General features: G+C 47.4%; 1 protein-coding gene across 1 annotated transcript in view; it reads right to left on the minus strand.

Moving 5' to 3' along the window:
* Positions 1-20,318, minus strand: part of DISC1 (DISC1 scaffold protein) — a 351,679-nt gene that overhangs the window by 67,308 nt on the left and 264,053 nt on the right. The window contains exon 11 of the mRNA XM_086679680.1: positions 5,588-5,648. Coding sequence (XP_086535806.1) covers positions 5,588-5,648 — 61 coding nt within the window. The remainder of the gene's footprint in view (positions 1-5,587; positions 5,649-20,318) is intronic.

Below are 20,318 nucleotides of genomic sequence, written 5' to 3' on the forward strand. Positions count from 1 at the left end.
CAGCCAGGCACTAGGTTGGAGAGGGCTCCAGGTTGAGGGGCACTAGGTTGGAGGGATGTAACAGTGAGAATAGAGAGGAAAGCACCAGGGGACCGGGTCTGTCACATGGCCATGTCACTCTGGTTGCCCCCACCCTCCTGCCTATCCAGCTAAGACAAGGGAAGGAGGAACATCCGTGAAACACGTGAGCAAGGAAAAATCCTCAAATAGTATCTCTCCTTTGTACAAGGGGAAATAGGAATGTACCTGCATCTAACTTATAATTCAGATTATTTTTTTCATCAGTTCATTTTCTTGTGGAGAACAAGGTGTATTTGCCAGAAGAATGTTGGGGGTCTCTGCCTTTTGCCGACATACAGAAATGGTAAGCCGTATTCTCCCCAGTGCCTAAGTCACTCCCTGATAGTAAGGTTAGATATTAAAGGAGAGAATGTTACCTCTTTCTGATCCATAGACTTCCAGTCAATGCATTGTTACTAAAAGAGAATTTTCAAAATAAGTAGAATAATTATGAAATATGTTTATTTCTCAATTGCAAGTTTGTGTGTTCATACATGTATGTGTACATATCCATGTATATTGATATATGTCTATATTTATTCTCACATACATTATATGAAATAGAGCCTATGGATGTAATTTACAAATATATAACTTCACTATCTATTTACAATTATACTTGACTGAATAGGTATCTTGAGGATGTAAAATAGCATAACTGATATACTTTAAAGTGCATCAAATATTTTGCAGCTTTTTTTGTTTGTTTGTTTATTTTTGAGAGAGAGAGAGAAACAGAGTATGAGCAGGGGAGGGGCAGAGAGAGAGGGAGACACAGAATACAAAGCAGGCTCCAGGCTCTGAGCTGTCAGCACAGAGCCCGACTCGGGGCTCAAACCCACAAACCGTGAGATCGTGACCTGAGCTGAAGTTGGACGCTTAACTGACTGAGGTATCTAGGTGCCCTTAAATATTTTGCAGCTTTAACATAGTTTGGTAATGGAGTGCATGGGTAGCTCAGTTGGTTAGGTGTCTGACTCTCGGTTTCTGCTCAGGCCATGATCTCATGGTTGGTGAGTTGGTGAGTTCGAGCCCCGTGTCAGGCTCTGTGCTGACAGCTCAGAGCCTGGAGCCTGCTTCAGATTCTATCTATCTCTCTCTCTCTCTCTCTCTCTCTCTCTCCCCCTCCCCCACTTGCACTCTGTCTCTCTCAAAAATAAATAAACATTAAAAAAAAATTTTAAATTTTTTTTTTTCAACGTTTATTTATTTTTGGGACAGAGAGAGACAGAGCATGAACGGGGGAGGGGCAGAGAGAGAGGGAGACACAGAATCGGAAACAGGCTCCAGGCTCTGAGCCATCAGCCCAGAGCCTGACGCGGGGCTCGAACTCCCGGACCGCGAGATCGTGACCTGGCTGAAGTCGGACGCTTAACCGACTGCGCCACCCAGGCGCCCCTAAAAAAAATTTTTAATTAAAAAATTTAAAAAAACTGATAGCACACAAAACCATGGTTAAAACCACATTTTGAAGAAAAACCTTCTGAATTTTTATAAGCACTCAAATTTAGAAGGGGATTTCTTTTCTTTTTTCTTTAACTCAGATCATTAAAAGGCAAATCTTTGTTTGAATATATACTAAAAGCCCGCATTTAACATTTGCCTGTTTTGTGTTTTGTCCTATGCAGGTATCCCTTTGAATTGCAGATAGAATCGGATACTTCCTAACTTCCTTATTCACTTGACTTTCTTGATAGAGAATGGGGCCTTGAGCCCAACCTCTTTCGTCTCAGCGTCTCAGCGTAAACTCAGATGGTAACAAAGATATTGTCATTTAGACTTGTCTCCCAGATCATGACTGGCCAGATCCAAATGTCGCTGTTGCACGGGTCATAAATTCTATACGTTCTAATGGGAAATGAGCGATCTATTCAGTTCTCAGCCACTTTCACTTTGAAATCCCGGTAAGACCAAGAGATGCTACAGATGGTTGTAAGTAAGTAACAAAGACTTCTGTCAGCAACTATTGCCTTGCTTTGGTCAACATCCTGCAGTATTCACTGAGCGGCCACCGAGACGCAAACCGCTTCAGACCCCGACAACTGGTTTTGTGTTTCAAGACGCCGGTTCTCCGGGGAAAGAACCGGGACTGTACAGGATCACTCCTCAGACCCGGTGGGGAGGACGGTTCCGTTGCAGGAGGGAGAGAGCTTGACGTGACCACACTTCCCCAGCACCCAGTCTGGCCTCCAGCTCTGAGGCACCTGTGCACACCTGGAGATGCACCCAGCCTCTCTGCCTGCTACTCTGCCTGCCGCTTGCCGCTTTCCCTCCCAGTCCAGTGCTGCTGTGACGCCAGTTCAAACAGATCTGCGCCAGGCCTCCTGACAGCTTAAAAGAGCAAAGGAAAGGGCCCTCGAGAAGCAGGCTGTTAGGATGGGGCAGCTACCACTCTGGTCATTTGAGGCTGCTGAAGGAGCCTAAGTGACGAATGTATGTGAGTCCCGTGTCCACATGGCCGGAGAGGCAGGGAGAGAGGCAGAAGATGACGGAAGATGGGACTGCGGTGCCTATAAATTCGTTGCATTCACTCAGCCATTAACTCACCAAGTATTTGTTGGGTACCCTTAACACTGTTCAGCGCCGTCAGATCGCGGTGGACACATTCTGAACAAGGCAGACATCTGCACTACCTGTTGTTAAGCACTTTGAAAGCAAAGAGTTCAGGGCAAAAGCACATTTTGGGAGTCTTCGGGAGTCATGGAAGTCTTCAAAGAGGAGACACCTAAAACGTGAAGGATGAAAAGATGTAGACAAATGAAGGGAGGGTGGGACAGAGTGGGGGCGGAGCAGAAGCAGAGAGGGGGCGGAGCAGAGGCGGAGCAGGGGGCGGAGCAGAGACAGGCAGGGGGCGGAGTGGAGGCAGAGAGGGGGCAGAGCAGGGGGCAGAGCAGAGGCGGAGTAGAGGAGGGGCGGGGCAGAGCGGGGCGGGGTGGGGGGAGCGGGTAGAGCAAGGGCAAAGCTGGAGTGGAGCTGGAGGCAGAGTTGGTGTGGAGGCTGGGGTGGGTGGGGAGGGGGGCCAGCCACTGGTGCACCTGCAAGGGGAGGGGGTGGTGAGAGCCAGTGTGCCCAATATGCCAGCGTGCCATGGCGAGGACACTGGCCAGTCTCAGGCCAGAGCTTCTGACCCTCCTGAAGATGACTTCAAATCGCTACATATTGGGTTGAGACTCCTTAGGTCAATGTGATCTAATACCAGTAATTTCACACGGCTGAACCTAATACTTCCCCGGATAACTTCCCTTGACCATTTCCCTGTCTAAATTAGTGCCTCCACCGGAAAAAACGCACAGTAGCATTGAGAAACACAAGAGAATCAGTACGAGTAGGACAGTGGCAGGGTGATGACGGATGCTGCTGCTGAAGGACACACAGAGGCCACTTGGAAGAGTGAGGAGCCACACTTTATCCTCAGGCTTCATCCTTAAGATGAGAGGGATGTGCAATGACCAAATTTGTATTTTAAGATGCTCGCTCAAGACCACTTGGAGAATGGAGTGGGAAGGGCAACACAAAACAGAAAATCAAAAAGTGGCTACTATGGTCCTTCAGTGGGAGAAGACAGACCCATACTAGCAGGGGGAGGGGGAGGTGGGCTTGAGGACACAAAAGGGGCCCGCCTGGCAGGACTCAGGGGACTCTGTGACTCCGAGGGGGAGGTGAGGGCCCGGGGAGTGAGCTTGAGTTGGTGATGCCCCACAGGCAGCCAGGTTCAGGTCCCAGGACTGGTCCAGGTGGGTGATGGGCCATTCTCTGGGTCGGATACAAAGCAGGGGAGCTGGCTTGGAGGGAAAAGGATGAGTTCTGGGCATGTCTGTTCACTCAGTTCCAGTGAAGAGGCGAGAGAAGGTCAGGAGCAGCAGAAGGAGGAGGGAACTAAAATTTTCTGACTGCCACCTAGGTGAGGGCTTTTTCCCTGCTGTTCAGTAAAACCCGCACCTTAACTCCAGAGGACAGGTACCTTCCTTTAGCTTTACAGCTACAGAGGCTGACGGTGAATGTTCACTGGAGGTGAGGAAATTGGATAAACTGCAGAGCTGCATTTTATTTATTTTTTATTTTTTTTAATGTTTATTTCTTTCTTTTTGAGAGAGAGAGAGAGAGAGAGAGAATGCACAATCAAGACAAGGGCAGAGAGAGAAGGAGACACAGAATGTGAAGCAGGCTGCAGGCTCTGAGCTGTCAGCACAGAACCGGACTTGGGGCTCGATCTGACAAACCGTGAGATCGTGAGCTGAGCCAAAGTGGGACGCTTGACCAGCTGAGCCACCCAGGTGCCCCTGTAAAGCTGCATTTTAAATGGGCGTCTCTCTACCAACACCCAAGCTCCTACAATTCCAACCTGCTGCCCAGTAACCTAGCGGAACGAACGATATGTGTGGTGGTTATGGCTAAACATGGTAGCCGGATGAGATCCACAAGGCATGTGCTGAAATGTGCCTTGGAACGTGCGGGGGAGGGGAGGCCGGACTCAGAGCAGTGCACCTGACCCAGATGAATATCCTCCTTTCCAAGGAGGGGAGACATCTCCTTCCAGGATGCCCATACCTGCATGCCCTCCTTAACCCCACACTACCTGCTACCTTAGTCGTAGCCTCTCCATGTCTGGAGGCAGGGAGCTATCAGTCAGTGGTTGGAAGAACTTGTTTTGCAAGCTTTGGAACATCCCATAGTACCTTCCTTGCCCTGCAGAACTGAACTCAGCAAGGCAGCCCCTCCCAGAATCCCTTAAGGGAGAAGTATTTTGCCGACGGCATTATCTCAGCTGACAAAGTTTTACGGCATAGTGTATTTAAAGAGTTATTTACCAATTTCCAAAATAGTAGCAAAACGGTCTCCATAAAGCTAAGTGACTCCCAGGGAAGAAAGTACACATTACATTCTCATACTTGTTTCCTTAATTAGGAACAGATCCTGGTGGCTGGGATTTATTTTCATGAGCACACATCCACAAAAATGAGAAACATCTTGACACGCTGCAACATCCATAATGTTTCTCAAATCTCAATTCCTAATTGGGTTTAAAAAAAAAAAAAGCGACCACAAATTTTCACGCTGGTTTTGATTCGGGATTCAAAACAGAACCTCAGATATGTATTTCTTACGTTGTTCCAAAACGTGTATAAGCTGGGTCGAAATCCACTTCAGACATTAAAAAGAAAAGAATTAAAAAAAAAAAAAAACAAAAAAAAAAAACAAAAAACAGACCAAGGCATGAATTTGGAATTTAACATGGCAAAGAAGATTCTTCTTATGGAACATGGAAACTAACTTGTGGTCTCCCCCACTTTTAAAACATCTTAATCTATTTACTTTTTATAAAGAGGAGAAAAGGGCTAGGACATGTTTATATGGCACCTGCTTCAATCCTCTTAGAGGATTCCAAGGGCTCCTTTGGGTGTGTTTTTTCTTTGTCAACTCATTCCACAAATGGGCGAGCCTTTTTCTCTGCCCTCACTAAATTCCCTTTACAATGAAGAATCCAGATGAACCATGGAGTCTGTAACGTAGAAATTCTTCTCCTTACCTACGCACTTTATCCTCAAGGATTTCCATGTACTTCGTAGTATTCTCCTTCACACTCATTTCTGCAAAACAAAAACCCGAAGTTGATGCAATTGTACGCAAAGATTGAACACAGCCCAGAAATGCTCGACTAAAAGCCAAAAACCCAAAGGATCGCCGTCAGGCCGATAGCAATGATCACATCCTAGGTTTGGAAAACACTCGAATGCACTGAGGCGGCTGCCTGGAGCGAGGTGCTGGAAATGGTCTGAGGCCTTCAGCATCTCTGCCGGAGATGAAGCCGGGGGGCAAGGTCACCATGCCGCGCGTGGCATCTGGCAAGACAGCTCATTTGGTGCCTGGAATGGAAGCCGCTGTGTTCTGTGCGTTTTCGCCTTTCCCACCTGGTGGCCAAGAGCTTGGGTGCAGAGTATGAAGAAAAGACCAGAAAGAGGAACAAGTCCCGTCCTATGGACAAAGCAAAAAAACCTCACCAGCGGTAGCATGGGATTGCGGCCCCTTTAACTGAGGAACGCATGGAAACGTGATCCTGACAGTAGCTGACATCAGAGGCTTGGCTTCCAAAGCTGGGAGATCAGCGGGCTCCTCGAGAGAAACTCAGAGCCTCGTAATCACCAAATGTTGAAGGAACAGATGATTGTTATTCCTCCCGTGGATCAAAGAGGCACTTTACCAAAGAAAGAAACTTGGTACATTTTGGGGCAAGCCCTGGTCGCCTGTTTCCTCCTCTGGGGAACGAACGTGCCTTCCTCTGAAGGTGACCGCTGACGGAGATGTGAATATGAAGTGCCCAGAAGAGCAGGTGGCAGCAGAGAAGCCCCCAACAGATGGCAGCTGTCATTGATGTTATTGCCATTTCTGTCATCACTGTTATTATTGCTAAGGTGGACTTTATTATTTTTTTTAATTTTTTTTTTACGTTTTTATTTATTTTTGAGAGAGAGAGAGAGAGAGAGAGAGAGAGAGAGACAGAGCATGAGCAGGGAAGGAGCAGACAGAGAGGGAGACACAGAATCCGAAGCAGGCTCCAGGCTCTGAGCTGTCACAACAGAGCCTGACGTGGGGCTCAAACTCACAGACTGTGAGATCGTGACCTGAGCTGAAGTCGGATGCTCAACCGACTGAGCCACCCAGGCACCCCTATTATTATTTTCATTTCACCCTTTATTCTCAAAGGTAATTCATGCATGACACTCTAAAGTTGGGGGATGTGGAAAGCAGAAGTCCTATTGCCTGAGCCTCTGCCTAGAGGGCTCTCGGGATCTTATTTTTGCCAACATGTATGTGCAAGGGTGAGGGACAGAGGGTATATTTGGAACTGGAAAACGTACCTTGAAATTCCTCAAAAAGAAACCAAATATTTATACAGAAACTAAAACAAAAGTTCTGGCTCATCAGTTCATAATAGATAAAAACAGAAATGTACACAATGAAAGCAACTATTTAAGTTGGTGTCCTATTGTGTTGCTTTATGCCGGTCTCATTTACAAGTTAAGCTGTGTCGAGTTTTTTCTCCAAATAAATTAGCTAAATATTTATTTTCAGCACCTATTATGTGGCAGATACTCTGCTAGCATGGGGAATAAGTTGTGGTGATATGGTTCCAGGTAGCTGAGATCTGCTCACTGGTTCTTCTGGAGCAAGTACTGCAAAAACTCAGAATGTCCCAACCAGAAATGCTCTGTTTCACATTCTATACTTATTTTGTGCCATGCGCTGTTGTAAGCCCAGGGGGTAAACTAGTGAACAGAAGCAATAAAGATTCCTGCTTATGCAATGCTTAATTCTGGTAGGGGCAGGTAATAATTAACATAAAAGTCCCATAGAATACTTAGAAGGTAGTAAGTACTACGAAGCAAGAGAAGGGGATCAGAACGGGGCAGCAGAGTGGCCAGGCACCACTGGGAAGGTGACATTTGAGTTAAAGCATGAAGAGGGCGGAGAGGAGCACATAAGCAGCCATATTGGGAGGAGCACAGTAAACGGAAGGAACAGCCAGTCTAAAGATCCTAGGGCAGGAACATACGTGAGTCCTCCAGCAAAATCTGGAGATGTTCTCGGGGAAAAAGAGTAAGGCAGAGAAATAGGCCACCTCCAATCATGTAGGCCACTGTGGCAGATCACATTTCCAGCACATGGCCACAGTCATATTCCTGGTCCCACACACTAGTCCAGAACTTGGCCACTCCCCATCAAGCAGTGAAATCTGTCTCCCTCCTCTTGAATCTGAACAGGTTATGACATTACAACCAATGGAGAATGGCAGGAAGGATGCTCTTTAACTTCTGAGGCTAGGGTCCAGCTTCTGCCTGGCTCTCCCTGCTGGGAACCCAGCCAACCATGTTGTGAGGAAGCCCAAGCTACATGGAGAGGCCATTCACAGGTGTTCTGGCTGACAGCCCAGGTGAAGGTCTCAACTTACAGCCAGATATGTGAGTGAGCAAGCTTTCAGATAATTTGAGCCATAGAGTCTGAGGGACCCAGACATCAGGAAACAGAGACCAGCCATTTCTGCTGCTCTAGGTCTAAATGCCTGACTCTCAGAATTTGTACACACAATAAATGGCTCTGAGTGATTAGGTCTGTGGATGATTCGTCACATAGCGGTAGTTACTGGAAAGCCATGTCAGGATTTTGCGTGCCCTGAACGAAATGCGAAAACACTGGAGAAGAAAGGCCACAAACTGGCTGGCTCATGGTTTCTCTGTTGAGAATAGACTCTAGGAAGACACGAGAGAAGCAGAGAGACACAGGGAGGTTAGAGCGATCATCCGGGACAAGGGGACGGGGCGGGACTGAGGCCACGGTGTCTCAGGAGTTGGTGATAAGAGGCAGGTTTTAGATATATTTTAAGGACAGAGGCAGCAGGAGTGCCTGATACATTGAATTCAGGAGTGTGAAAAAGAGACCCATCGAGAATGACTACAAGGTTTTTGCCCTGAACCACTGGAAGACAGAGTTGCCATGAAGCGAGGGAGAAAGAATGCAGGTGAAACCAGTTTGGGGAGATGAGCAACAGTTCAAACTCAGACTGAAATTTGCTGAGAGTAGAACTTAAATGTTCTCACCAAAAAAAAAAAAAAAAAGTCAAATATGTGTGGATGTGTTAATTAACCAGATGGAGGTGGGGGAGGGCTTCTTTCACAACGCATACATGTATCAAATCATCACGTTGTATGCTTTAAATATCTTACACAATTTTATTTGTCAATTGTACCTCAATAAGCTGGAAGCGATAAATGCAATTGAGAAGCTTAAAAAGAGTCCAATTTTGGATCTGATAAAGTTGAGTTTATGAGCCATCCGGTGGCGATGTCAAGTATGAAGTTGGCTATGTGAGTCGAGAAAAGGTCCGGCGTGCCGATGGACATTTGCAAGGCACTGGTGTGTGAAGCGACGAGACTAGGTGCTGTCACTGACAGAGTGAGAGTAACTTAAGAAGCCCGCGGTGATCATATGTAACTACAATTACATTGTGATGCCACCTTTCCTCCAAAGGACAAAAATTCACAGCACCTCCCTCGAGGACAAGAAAGCCATATTCTTATGTTTAAAAGTAATCCGGGTATCTCTCATATTCATGCTTCTGTTCAGAAATAACTATGGTAGTTAGGACCCACACAGGAACACCCAGGCAGTTTGATGAGCCTTTCCCCTTGCCTGGAGGCCACCATCCGAAGAGGATGTTGCATTGAAATACTGGATCCTGACCCATCTCCCAGCCAGCCAGCCTAAAATGCCTTGCACACATTTTCACTAGGTTGACTAGTAACCTTCCAGAGAAGCCAGGACTGTAGACAGGGAGTTTAAGTTTTTAACTTCCTAAATAATAAGTCCCAGATGCATTGAGAATAGAGCTCATCTTTTCTTCCCTTCTTTTTTCCCTTCCTTTTCTAACCGGGTCTTAGAGCAGAGACCAAAAGGGTGGTAGTGGTATTGAGGCAAGCTTCCAGGAACCAAGGATGGCTGAAGGAGGCTGACCACTACAGGGAAAATGCACAAATGCCTCCCCTCTGCTCCATTTGCTGAGGGGATCTGGTTTCCAGGTTCAGGCAATATTATCAGAATGGGATTCATATAATTAATTTCATGAATCCAATTAAACAAAAACTGATTGATAATTAAATGCGGTAAATCTGTGAAAACATTTAGCAGAGTGCACGGTACAAACACAAATCAACGTTTCAGGAATTTAACCCAGGTCCTACTTCACGCCAGGCACTATTTAAATCTGAAAGAGACATGCCATCAAGGGACACCGAGAGAGCTGGGGGCCAGACTCTAACGTTGACTTCCCCCTGGAGAGCACAGCAACATTTTCCATAAATCTTCATGATAACTGATGATCCAAAAATGTCCCGATGAGTCTGATGAAAAAATATTACCGTGTTATCCAGCAATATCCTTTACAGTGTAAACAAGGAAGGTAAGAGAATGTTAAGTGGAAAACAAATCTAACGAGGTTTTCTGTGCATTGTATCTTTTCTTTGCATAATAAAGGGACAGCAATATTTGTCACGATAGTAGTACAGGAAATGACTTGCTATCAGATTGAGTGAAGCATTTGACTATAAAGAACTTCAACCCCACCACCTTCAATCAATAAAGACAGCATCATGAGATCAGCACAGTATGACCTCAAATTTGAAAATGGAAGCCGAAGGCACCCCATCAGTTTAGCATTAATCACAAATTTTGTCTAACATTTGCCATTTTCTTGGAATTTTCAATTAACATAATAATTCTAGTAACACAAGGCTTGGCCTTGGTTTACAGAAAGAAGTCATCAGATTTTGAAGATCATTATTCAAGGATCAATGTAGACACAATCAACTCCCATGAGTAAAATCCTCCAAAAGGAAGAAGTGAAAGACAAAAGAGAAACTGCTGAATTCTGAGAAATTGTGAAATATCTAAAGTATTATTCTACTTGAGTGAATGAAGAATGTGTTTATTTGAGTAATTAAACCATGCACGGAGATGAAGTGGTAACATCGCGCTAACAAAGACCCAGGGAAGTCAACAACACAGAAAAATGGGCTTGCAGCTTGATTGTCTTGATACATGGGATGGAACAGTATTGTCTAGGACCTTGAAAGATGGCAGAATCCATGATATGAAGCGCAAGTCAAGTTTTACACTGGAGGGCAAGACGGAAACACCAGCCATGAGTCCCTGCTGATACCAGAGTGATCTTGTCACATTGGAAACTCACTGTGCAGAAAACGCGATACCAAGGTAATGATATCAATGATATAATGATATCCTTGAGAACTTCTTGGGTGGCAGGTACTGTTCTAAACACCTTGTTCTAAATATTAAATAATGATGGTACCTACAGAGCAGCTCTATCGCTATCCTTATTTTATATAGGTAACAGAGGGGCAGTAGGACCAAAGTCACACAGCCAGTGAGGGAATGTCCCAGAGCCCATTGTTAGGGAACCCATGACTTCTATTTTAAATAACACAAGGGCTCAGAAAATGCACATTGAATAAATGCATGCGAAATTTTAGCCACCAACAAAATGGAGCAGGTGTTCACAGACAGAGTAAAAGTACAGTACAAAGATGCTGTAAGAAGTCAGAGTTACAAAGAGCACAGGCAATTGCAGAAAACAGCCATCCACAAACGGAAACCTGATTGTATATAAACTGTACGGAAGAAGGCTGATAACATATTTGCTTAAAATAAATTACCATTTTATAATATAAATATATATTCATATATAGGTGGTTTCATAGTAGGTTGAGATGAGAAAAATGATTAACAGTTCTCTGTTATTATATTCATGTTGCTTCACTCCTAATAATAAGATAACAACTTCATGTGGTTTCACAAACAGATTTTTATTTGCATGTATAAGTTTGTTTATTTACAGGATTTTTCTGTTACCATGATGTGTGGTAGTCATTTAAACTGAATCTCAAGAGAGGGTTCCTGAGTTAAACAGGATACAATCCCGCCTGGGTCTTAGAGTGGTTATGGTCAATTCCCTAGGGTTGGAACCAAATAAATACACCATCACTAAATTAGCAATGGATCCACTTCTCATTGGCAGGTCATTATTCAGTGCTGTTGTTAATTTCTCTCTCTTCCTCTTTTCCTCTGATGTCCATAAGAGATTTGCAGGGAGAAGAAAAATGACCAGATATGGATCTGACAGAATTAATAAATGGTACCAGAGAGCAGACTTCTCTTTGGGGGTGTGCCTGACTCTCATTCTTATATCCATCCAGAGTTTCTTAAACGTGCCCGGCTGTGCATTGGTCACTATGGCTGCAGAGTTGAATCTGACGCTGCCCTTTGCCTGAAGAACACCAGGTTCGGTGACATAAATGCATGATGAATAAAAGCAGGTTGTTCAGTTCAGTGGTGGAAACTTAAAGCAGCACTCATTCTGGGAGAATCACTGAAGAGATGCCGCCCCACTTGAGGGGGTTAAAAAATGACTCCCTGCGGAAGTGAATGAAGTAGAGATCTTGAAGGATTTTCCATGCTGGCTGAAGCCAGGGGAGGCATGGATAATCCGAAACAGCAGTTGCACAGAAAATAAGATTTGTGTTTTGGAATATCGGGCATTTAAAGTCATATTATTTTACTTTCCCATTAATTTCCGAATCATTTTTTCCCTGAGCTTACATTAAGATTAGTCGATGGGGTACATGATCCCACGCCAAAGGAAGACAGGGTGTCTGCAGGACATGGGCCGGTCCAAGGGTGCAGGATCCGACCTTCCACTGCCAATGTCACAGCCACACCTGGAAGTGGATGCGGAGATGAACCCCTTCATCCAGACGTTCCCCTTGGGGGAATCTGAGTGAGAATGTTGTGTTATAATAACCTCACTGGCAGAGGCACCAAAGGTCAGGGGGTGGCAAAGCTTTTTCAGAGCTAGAGCATCATCATGGGACTCAGGTGCCCACAAAGAAAGTAAAACTAATTATTCTGAAGTTATGTTTATGCTGCTGCTTGCACTATTTAGCTCTGCCTGATGGCGTGTGGCTTTGGCTGCCCAGATGCCCCGTGTCGGCCTCAGGGAGCCCCGACCCACTGCCCTTGAACTCAGAGCGCATCTCAGGGACTTGTCCATTTTGACACTCAAGTCTGTAAAAACCACCCCTGCGTATATGGGAAGAGATGGCGGGCAGGTGGGAAGAAAGGAGAAATGAGTAGCTAAGCTCCACGAGGTTTAAAAAAACGTTTTAATATACAGCGACTGATTCTGCTACATAAAAGATAAAGCCCGAGTTCCAGGTTCACCTGCTGTGCTTGTCACGAGTTAATTGGGTATCATCTGATACAGTAATTCTCACTTTCCCAGTTCAGACCTGCTCCTGCATGCAATCTGCCGGTGCCCTAGAAGCACACAGCCTAATAAATCAGCACAATGCAATGGCAAGAAGGAAAACCAAGCAGGCGTGGTATGGGAAGCAGGTCAGGAAAAAAAGGTAACAGTATCAGCTCCCAGCACCTCACGCCACAGCCCCCATGCACATGTCCTCGCCAGCCAAATGTTTCTACCAAATGAAAAGACAATTCCACTCTCCCCAGCTCTCCCTGCAGACCGACCTTTGTGGGCTGTGGTTTGCCTTTAGCTTTCTAGCACATGTAATTGAAAGAGTTCTGACCTGAACATCCATTTGCAATATTTAAAAAAAAAAAAAAAATTAAGTTTTATTTGTTTATTTTGAGAGCGAGAGAGAGAATGAGCAGGGGAGGGGCAGAGAGAGGGAGACAGAATCCCGAGCAGGCTCCAGGCTGTCAGCACAGAGCCTGACTTGGGGCTCAAACTCAAACCACGAGATCATAACCTGAGCCAAAATCAAGAGTCGAACTCTTAAGCTACTGAGCCACCGGGGGGGGGGGGGGGGGGGGGGGGGGGGGGGGGGGGGGCACTGTGATATTTTAAAAACTGTTTAAAATGTCTATTTATTTGCATTGCCTAGTAGTGTACATTTGAGAACATACACTCTTCTTTTTCCTTCTCCTCACTTCCCTCAAACATGCACACACGCATGCACGTACCACATGCACACATGATTTACTTCCTCTCTTTTTGACAGACAGAACAAGGAATAGAATGTGGGGCTTGGTTTTCAAAACGGAATACTATTTTCTTAATCTGTGTTTGAAGAAAAAGCCCAGGGACGCATGGGTGGCTCAGTCAGTGAAGCGTCCGACTTCAGCTCAGGTCATGATCTCGCGTTCCGTGAGTTCGAGCCCCGCGTCAGGCTCTGTGCTGACAGCTCAGAGCCTGGGGCCTGCTTCGGATTCTGTGTCTCCCCCTCTCTCTGCCCCTCCCCTGCTCATGCTCTGTCTCTCTCTGTCTCAAAAATAAATAAAAACATTAAAAAAAAAAAAAGCCCAAATCCACATTTGATCTTCTAGAGCTAAGGAAAGTGAGTTCACACAAGGTGCTGGCATGATGGCCATGTGTGTGCGTGATCTCATTTACAATAACTCTCTAAATAAATCCCTTTTGAGGATAGGGAGACTGAGGCTGAGGGAAGTTAATTCAAGGAGTAAATAAAAAATTCAGATCCAGTTAATTCGTTGGGTTTTTTTTAATGTTTATTTTTGAGAGAGAGAGAGAGAGAGAGAGAGAGAGAGAGAGAGAGAACACGAGTTGGGGGGTGGGAAGGGCAGAGAGAGAAGGAGACACAGAATCCGAAGCAGGCTCCAGGCTCTGAGCTGTCAGCACAGAGCCCGACATGGGGCTCGAACCCACATACCATGAGATCATGACCTGAGCTGAAGACAGATGCTCAACTGAGTGAGCTACCCAGGCGCCCCAACCCACTTCAGTTTTATGACAAAGTCTATATGTTCTCAAATACATAATCCTACTGCCCAATTGTCATGAAACATAATTGACGAATTTCCCCCGAAGGCATTCTACATTTCACAGAAGAATTTACTTTTCCCTCTAACACAGAGGCTACATAGTTACATACATAACTGTTAAATATTTGAACCTGGCATCTCTCTGTTTGAAACCCTAGGTGCTCTACCTTAGGTGTGACCTGGGTTATCGCCCTTGGAAGCGAGATCCTGGAACGTGGGCAGCAGAACTCAGATTGTGCTCAAGGGCAAGGAATGGCAACCCTTTGAAGCCAATCTGACCCCCAGCTACATGGGTCTCCATGTTGGCTATGCCCCTGTCAGCCGTCTTGAGAAGTAACTAAGCAGCCACCCCACTTATGGCCCGCCCCTTGCACCCAGCAGATCTTGGCAGGGAGGCGTGGGGATACAGAGGGAACGCTTTTAACACCAACTGCTCTGCTCCCCAGTCCCATAGCATATCAACCAATGTTCACCACCTTTAGCAGAGGAATTGCCCGGCACCCTTCCCTTCCGGGGTGCTCACCATCCTCAACTCGGCCCCTTGCCGGCATACCCACCGTCTTAGCTGAGTCTGTCCCGGGTAGAAGACACATTCGTATGAACCAAGTGGCTCCTCGCTCCCGAGTTTTCAAACGTGCACTGGCTGAAGAGGACCTGCCCTCTCCATGGCCAAAGCTGAAACACGAGGGCTGGATGCTGCCTGCAGCCACAGTTTAGGCACAGTGAGAGGACAAAGTCAACACGGGCTAACAGGGAAGGGGGAAGGACAGAGTCCCGCAGCTTCAGAGCCCCGGGGTCCAGCATCATCCGGGTGCCCTCCCACCCCGTCTCCACGGTGGTGTCTTGACCCAATGCGCTGCTTTGTCTGACTCCTAGACTTACATCTTGGCTCTGTTTCCTCTGCCTGAAACACTCTCCTCAAATGTTTTCTGCCTTTCCACCCACCGAGATGCTCTCTGGGCTACAAGACTCTGATTGCTTGCCCTGAACCCCCTCTTTCCCATGGTGCTCTTGCCTCTTGCAGGCTTCCAGACCTTTCAGACCTTCCTATAGCCATCCAAGTTCATGTGGGACATGGCTGATCCTCATGGATTCTATCTTCTTTTTTTATTATATTTGAGAGAGTGAGCGAGACAACATGGGAGAGGGGCAGAGGGAGAGAGAGAGGGAGACACAGAATCCGAAGCAGGCTCCAGGCTCTGAGCTGTCGGCACAGAGCCTGACACGGGGCTTGAACTCAGCAACTGTGAGATCATGACCTGAGTTGAAGTCGGACACTTAACCGACTGAGCCACCCAGGTGCCCCTAGTGAGAGAGAATCTTAAGCAGGTTCCACGCTCAGCGCGGAGCCTGATGCGGGGCTGAATCCCACAACCCTAGAATCATGACCTAAGCCGAAATCAAGAGTCAGATGCTCAACTGCCTGAGACACCCGGGCGTTCCAGGGTTTTCTTTTCTTGGAACCCTTAGTGCCTAGCGCAGTCCTGAGCTCAGAGAAGGTGCCCAGTATGTCTTGCAACACCAGCACAGGCCGGGTGCTGTGCCAGCCGCTGGGGAAACGCAATGAAGATGATGCCGTTTATGTTCTCGACCTGATGAGGAGACAGAAATCAGAACAGATTATCAGGACGCCAAGCACCTGAGGTCATCAAAGAACGACTCAAGCGAGGGTGCAGGAGAGAGACAGATGCAATCCAGGCTGAGGAGGAGAGAGAGGGCTGCACAGGCTCCCTGGAAAAGAGGACCTACGAGCTGAGAAAGAAATGAATCTACGGACACACTTCAGTTTCTATTACAAACAAAACAGAGCACATGGGGACGAGAGGGGCAGGTAATGAAATAAACAGAGAAGATGGCAAAACTCCCGTGTTTAAATAGCAAGTCATCAGGCAAGCCGTAAGAGGTTCTTAAAGACAGAGAACAAACTGAGGGTTGCTGGAGAGGTGTTGGCGGGGAGGGATGGGTTAGATGGGGGATGGACATTAAGGAGAGTCCTTTATTGGGACGAGCACTGGGTGTTATATGTAAGTGATGAATCGCTGGGTTCTACTCGTGAAATAAAAAAAAAAAAGAAAAAGAAAATTTCTGGTGGAAAACCAGGAAGGTAATTTCAAGCATAGGATTTGATTGCACAGGTTGGCTGCACCGTGAGAGAAAATTAAGACATCCATATTTCCATGATTCCATGATATACAGTGGTTGATGGCATAGATTCTGGATTCAGACTGCCAAGGTGAACATTAGCTAAGCCACGTATTAGCTGTGTGTCCTTGGTCAAGACACTTAACCACTCTGTGCTTCAGATTTTCATCTTTCTTTTTTTTAATTAAAAAAAGTTTTTAATGTTTATTTATTTTTGAGAGAGAGAGAGAGAGAAAGAAAGGGCATGAGCAGGGAAGGGGCAGAGAAAGAGGGAGACACAGAATCCGAAGCAGACTCCAGGCTCCGGGCTGTCAGCCCAGAGCCCGACGCGGGGCTCAAACCCAGGAACCATGAGATCATGACCTGAGCTGAAGTCAGACACTTAACCGACTGAGCCACCCAGGCACCCCCAGGCTTTTGTCTTTTTGATGGGACCTTAACATGCCTATCTCATTGTGTTATTATAGAGATTAAGGTGATTCATACCTATAAAAACAATAAAATACAATAAACACCAAGACATCAACAACGCCTCCTGCAACACAGAGGCACCAACTCCCTGCCCTTCCTGTGCCTCGTCCGTCTTAGCTGGCTGGCGCCGGAACAGCACAAATCCGGATGAACCTGGGTTACGTGGGGACAACTACCTCCTGCAGGCTGTGAGGGCGGCCAAAAGTGAACTGGCTTTTTTGTCTACGTAAGGGCCAGCTAGCAAACACCACTGCCTGGTGATCCCTCCCCCTGGGTGTGGTTCCGTTCAAGGCTCTGAATGGAGGCCATGCCTTTTACCAACCAGTAGACAGTACCCGCCTCCAAGGCACGCTCAGCCCGGAGGATCCAGCTCGCAGCACCTCCAGCCTCTCCCCACCGTGCCCAGATGCCCAAAGGAGCAGGCAGACACAGGCGTCTCAATAAGACATCCCCAAGGAGATAAAATATCTGTGAATTTGGGGCGCTGGGGTGGCTCAGTCCATCACGCATCTGCCTTTTGATTTCTGCTCAGGGCATGAGGTGCGGTTTGTGAGCTGGAGCCCCGACCCAGGCTCTGCACTAACAGCGTGGAGCCTGCTTTGGATCCTCTGTCTCCCTCTCTCTCTGCCCCTCCCTCGCTCGTGCGCTCGCCCTCTCTCTCTCTCTCTCTCTCTCTCTCTCTCGAAAGTAAATAAACGTTTAAAAATGTTTCAAATATATCTGCGAATTAAAAATCTAAGTTCCTACCTACAGTTTTGTTGTTGACATATTGTCTCAAACCTTTTCCGTAACAAGGGGGGAAAGGCCAGATGGGTCACACTGAGCCACCTGGTGAGACGGGAACATTTTCCATTTGGGGACAGTTTCACAAAAGTATGCGTTTAGCTGACTCTGAGGTTCCTTCCTCCTAGGGACAACCCTCCCCACACACAAACGCACACGCGGTGCCCACATCCAGACACTTCCCGTCACCCCCACGCAGCCCCGCGACCAGCCACGCAGCACCACGCATCTGCTGCTCGTGGACCCAGTGTTCACAGAGGGCCAGATGCAAGCCCGTGTGCCTCTCCTTTCCTTCAACACCCAGCCCACGCATGGCGGTGAAGCCAGGCCGTTGAGAAAATTAACAGAGAGAAAACATGACAAACGCGTGCCAGGTGGGAAAGATCACACAGTATAAAATCTCCCAGGAAAATACCTGAGTGAAGCCTCTTGCTTCTGCCCAAAGCCATTCATCTTCTGAAACTCTTCAGTCCAGGATTGCCCTACGACCTACGCAGGAGGGGCCTAGAGCCGAGAGACCCCATTCTGGGCCTCTCCACACAGCCCCTCCCCACAGGGCCAGGGGGCCACAACCCTTGCAGTTCCTATCTGTGCTCTTGGGACCCAGGACGCTGGAATTTCCCCACCCAAATGTCCCTGGGCCCACTTCTTAAACTCAGGCAAGCCTCTTCCCCAACTTAGTGTCCTCAGGGTATCCAGCACCGGCGGCCCAGGGATCCCTAAGCCCAAGGGGCCCTGGGAGGCTGGGAGGCCGGTGGTCAGCAGGGGAGGGTGTAAGGAGATTGGCTGCGAGAGGGGGTGCTAAGTGAGCTAGATGTTTATGGAGGAGTGCTCTTCAGCTCAGAGCCTGTGGGAGTTCAGAGAGGAGCAGGATTGCTGGGCTGCAGCACAGCCCTGACAAATGCCTCAGCCCAACCTATGGGGGCTCCGGAGCCAGGCAGTCCTCCAGAGTTGTTCCAGGCTGTAATGATGGACCAGGCCTTTATGCCCCTGCATTGACTGGGTGCTGGGTCCAGGCATGAACCTTGGCATCCCCAGCAATCCCCAAAGAGACTGAGAGCTGAGGGCTGTCTCCCCCCAGCACACTCAGCATCCAGAGGAAGCCCATCCCTCCTTCCAGAAGGGGATGTGGTAGCACACTCAAGCCTCATCACAAAGGGGTGGACAGAGCTTGGACATGCAAGCTACTGTGTCTTTAGTCTTGTGTGTGTGGTGCTTATGGTTGACGGATGACAGAGATGACAAAGAAAGGAGCCAGCCCTCGAGCGGGGGGCTGGGGGCCATGGCCAACCGTCCTGTGGTCAGCTTTCTGGCACAGAATCCAAGGGATCCAAGAATTCTAAATCCATACCCGATCTCCAACCATTAAGAAGTTATATTTGCCAAGGGCACTAATCATATTTTTATTTTCTTACAGTTCATGGCTACTTATTTATTTAATTTATTAATTAATCTTTTAATGACAGTCTAATTGATATGCAATGTTATAGAAGTTACAGATATACACCACCGTGAGTCAATAATTCCATACGTTACGAGCTTTGCTGATCCTGGAAGGACCACCCGAGATAGTGAACACATCGCCTGAGACGAAGACTTTCGTATGAAAACCAACCAATCCAGAGCCACCTCCTTCATCCAGCTCTCACTCGGGGCCACCATCCCCCAGCCCTTGTCACCCAGGGCCAGGTACCAGACAACTGAGGACAGCCCGATGCTCTGGAGTCCTGGAATGATTCGAACTAACTAGTCCTCAGCCTGTGTGCCCTGATGCACCTGTTCCTTGCCCCTCAAAATAAAGTCTCTTGCCCACATTTCCCCTCCGTCCTTCTGCCTCCTGACTGAGCCCCGTGCTTTCCCATGGGGCCCCCAGGGTGTGGTGTGTCCCTCCCCTGGGAACCTATGAGTTACAAACTCTCTTTTCAAGGACAGTCATCTCCTGACCTGGTGGCCTTACCGTACCTGAATAGTAATAAAACTTATACTTCAAAGCCGCAACTTAGGACAATAGAACCTGCAATACTCGGCCATTTACCAGACAGATTTAGAGCTCTGAACATTCAGATACACGGTATGTGTGCCTCGTGCTGTATCTTTGCCCCAGCCCCACATGTATTAGTGATGAGCCTGCTCTCACCAACATGTGCCGTTAATTCCATAATGGACAAGAGAAAAGAAAAAGACAAGCCTTATCAGCAATGAACACGACATTATGAAAGAGCTGAGTTTCAGCCTTATCAAAACAGCCGCCAGGGAACATAATCCTAGATCTTCCACGGCCCAGGCAGCGCCTCGTGGTAGGAGGCTCCCGGGCGGCACCTTGCCGGGAGAGGCATCAGGGAGGCAGGCAATACTGGGTGCTTATCAGGGGGGTGGGAGAGGGGGGCGAGGGTGCCCACCCTGGCTGCGCTTCGAAGGGGCAGAGGTTTGGCACATCCGGCCATTGTGTTTTCTATTTCCACTCAGCAGAGGGGGCCGGCTTGCAGAAT

Source organism: Puma concolor, chromosome D2, assembly GCF_028749965.1.
Source record: "Puma concolor isolate L17-30 chromosome D2, mPumCon1.1.hap2, whole genome shotgun sequence".
Classification (NCBI taxonomy): Eukaryota; Metazoa; Chordata; class Mammalia; order Carnivora; family Felidae; genus Puma; species Puma concolor.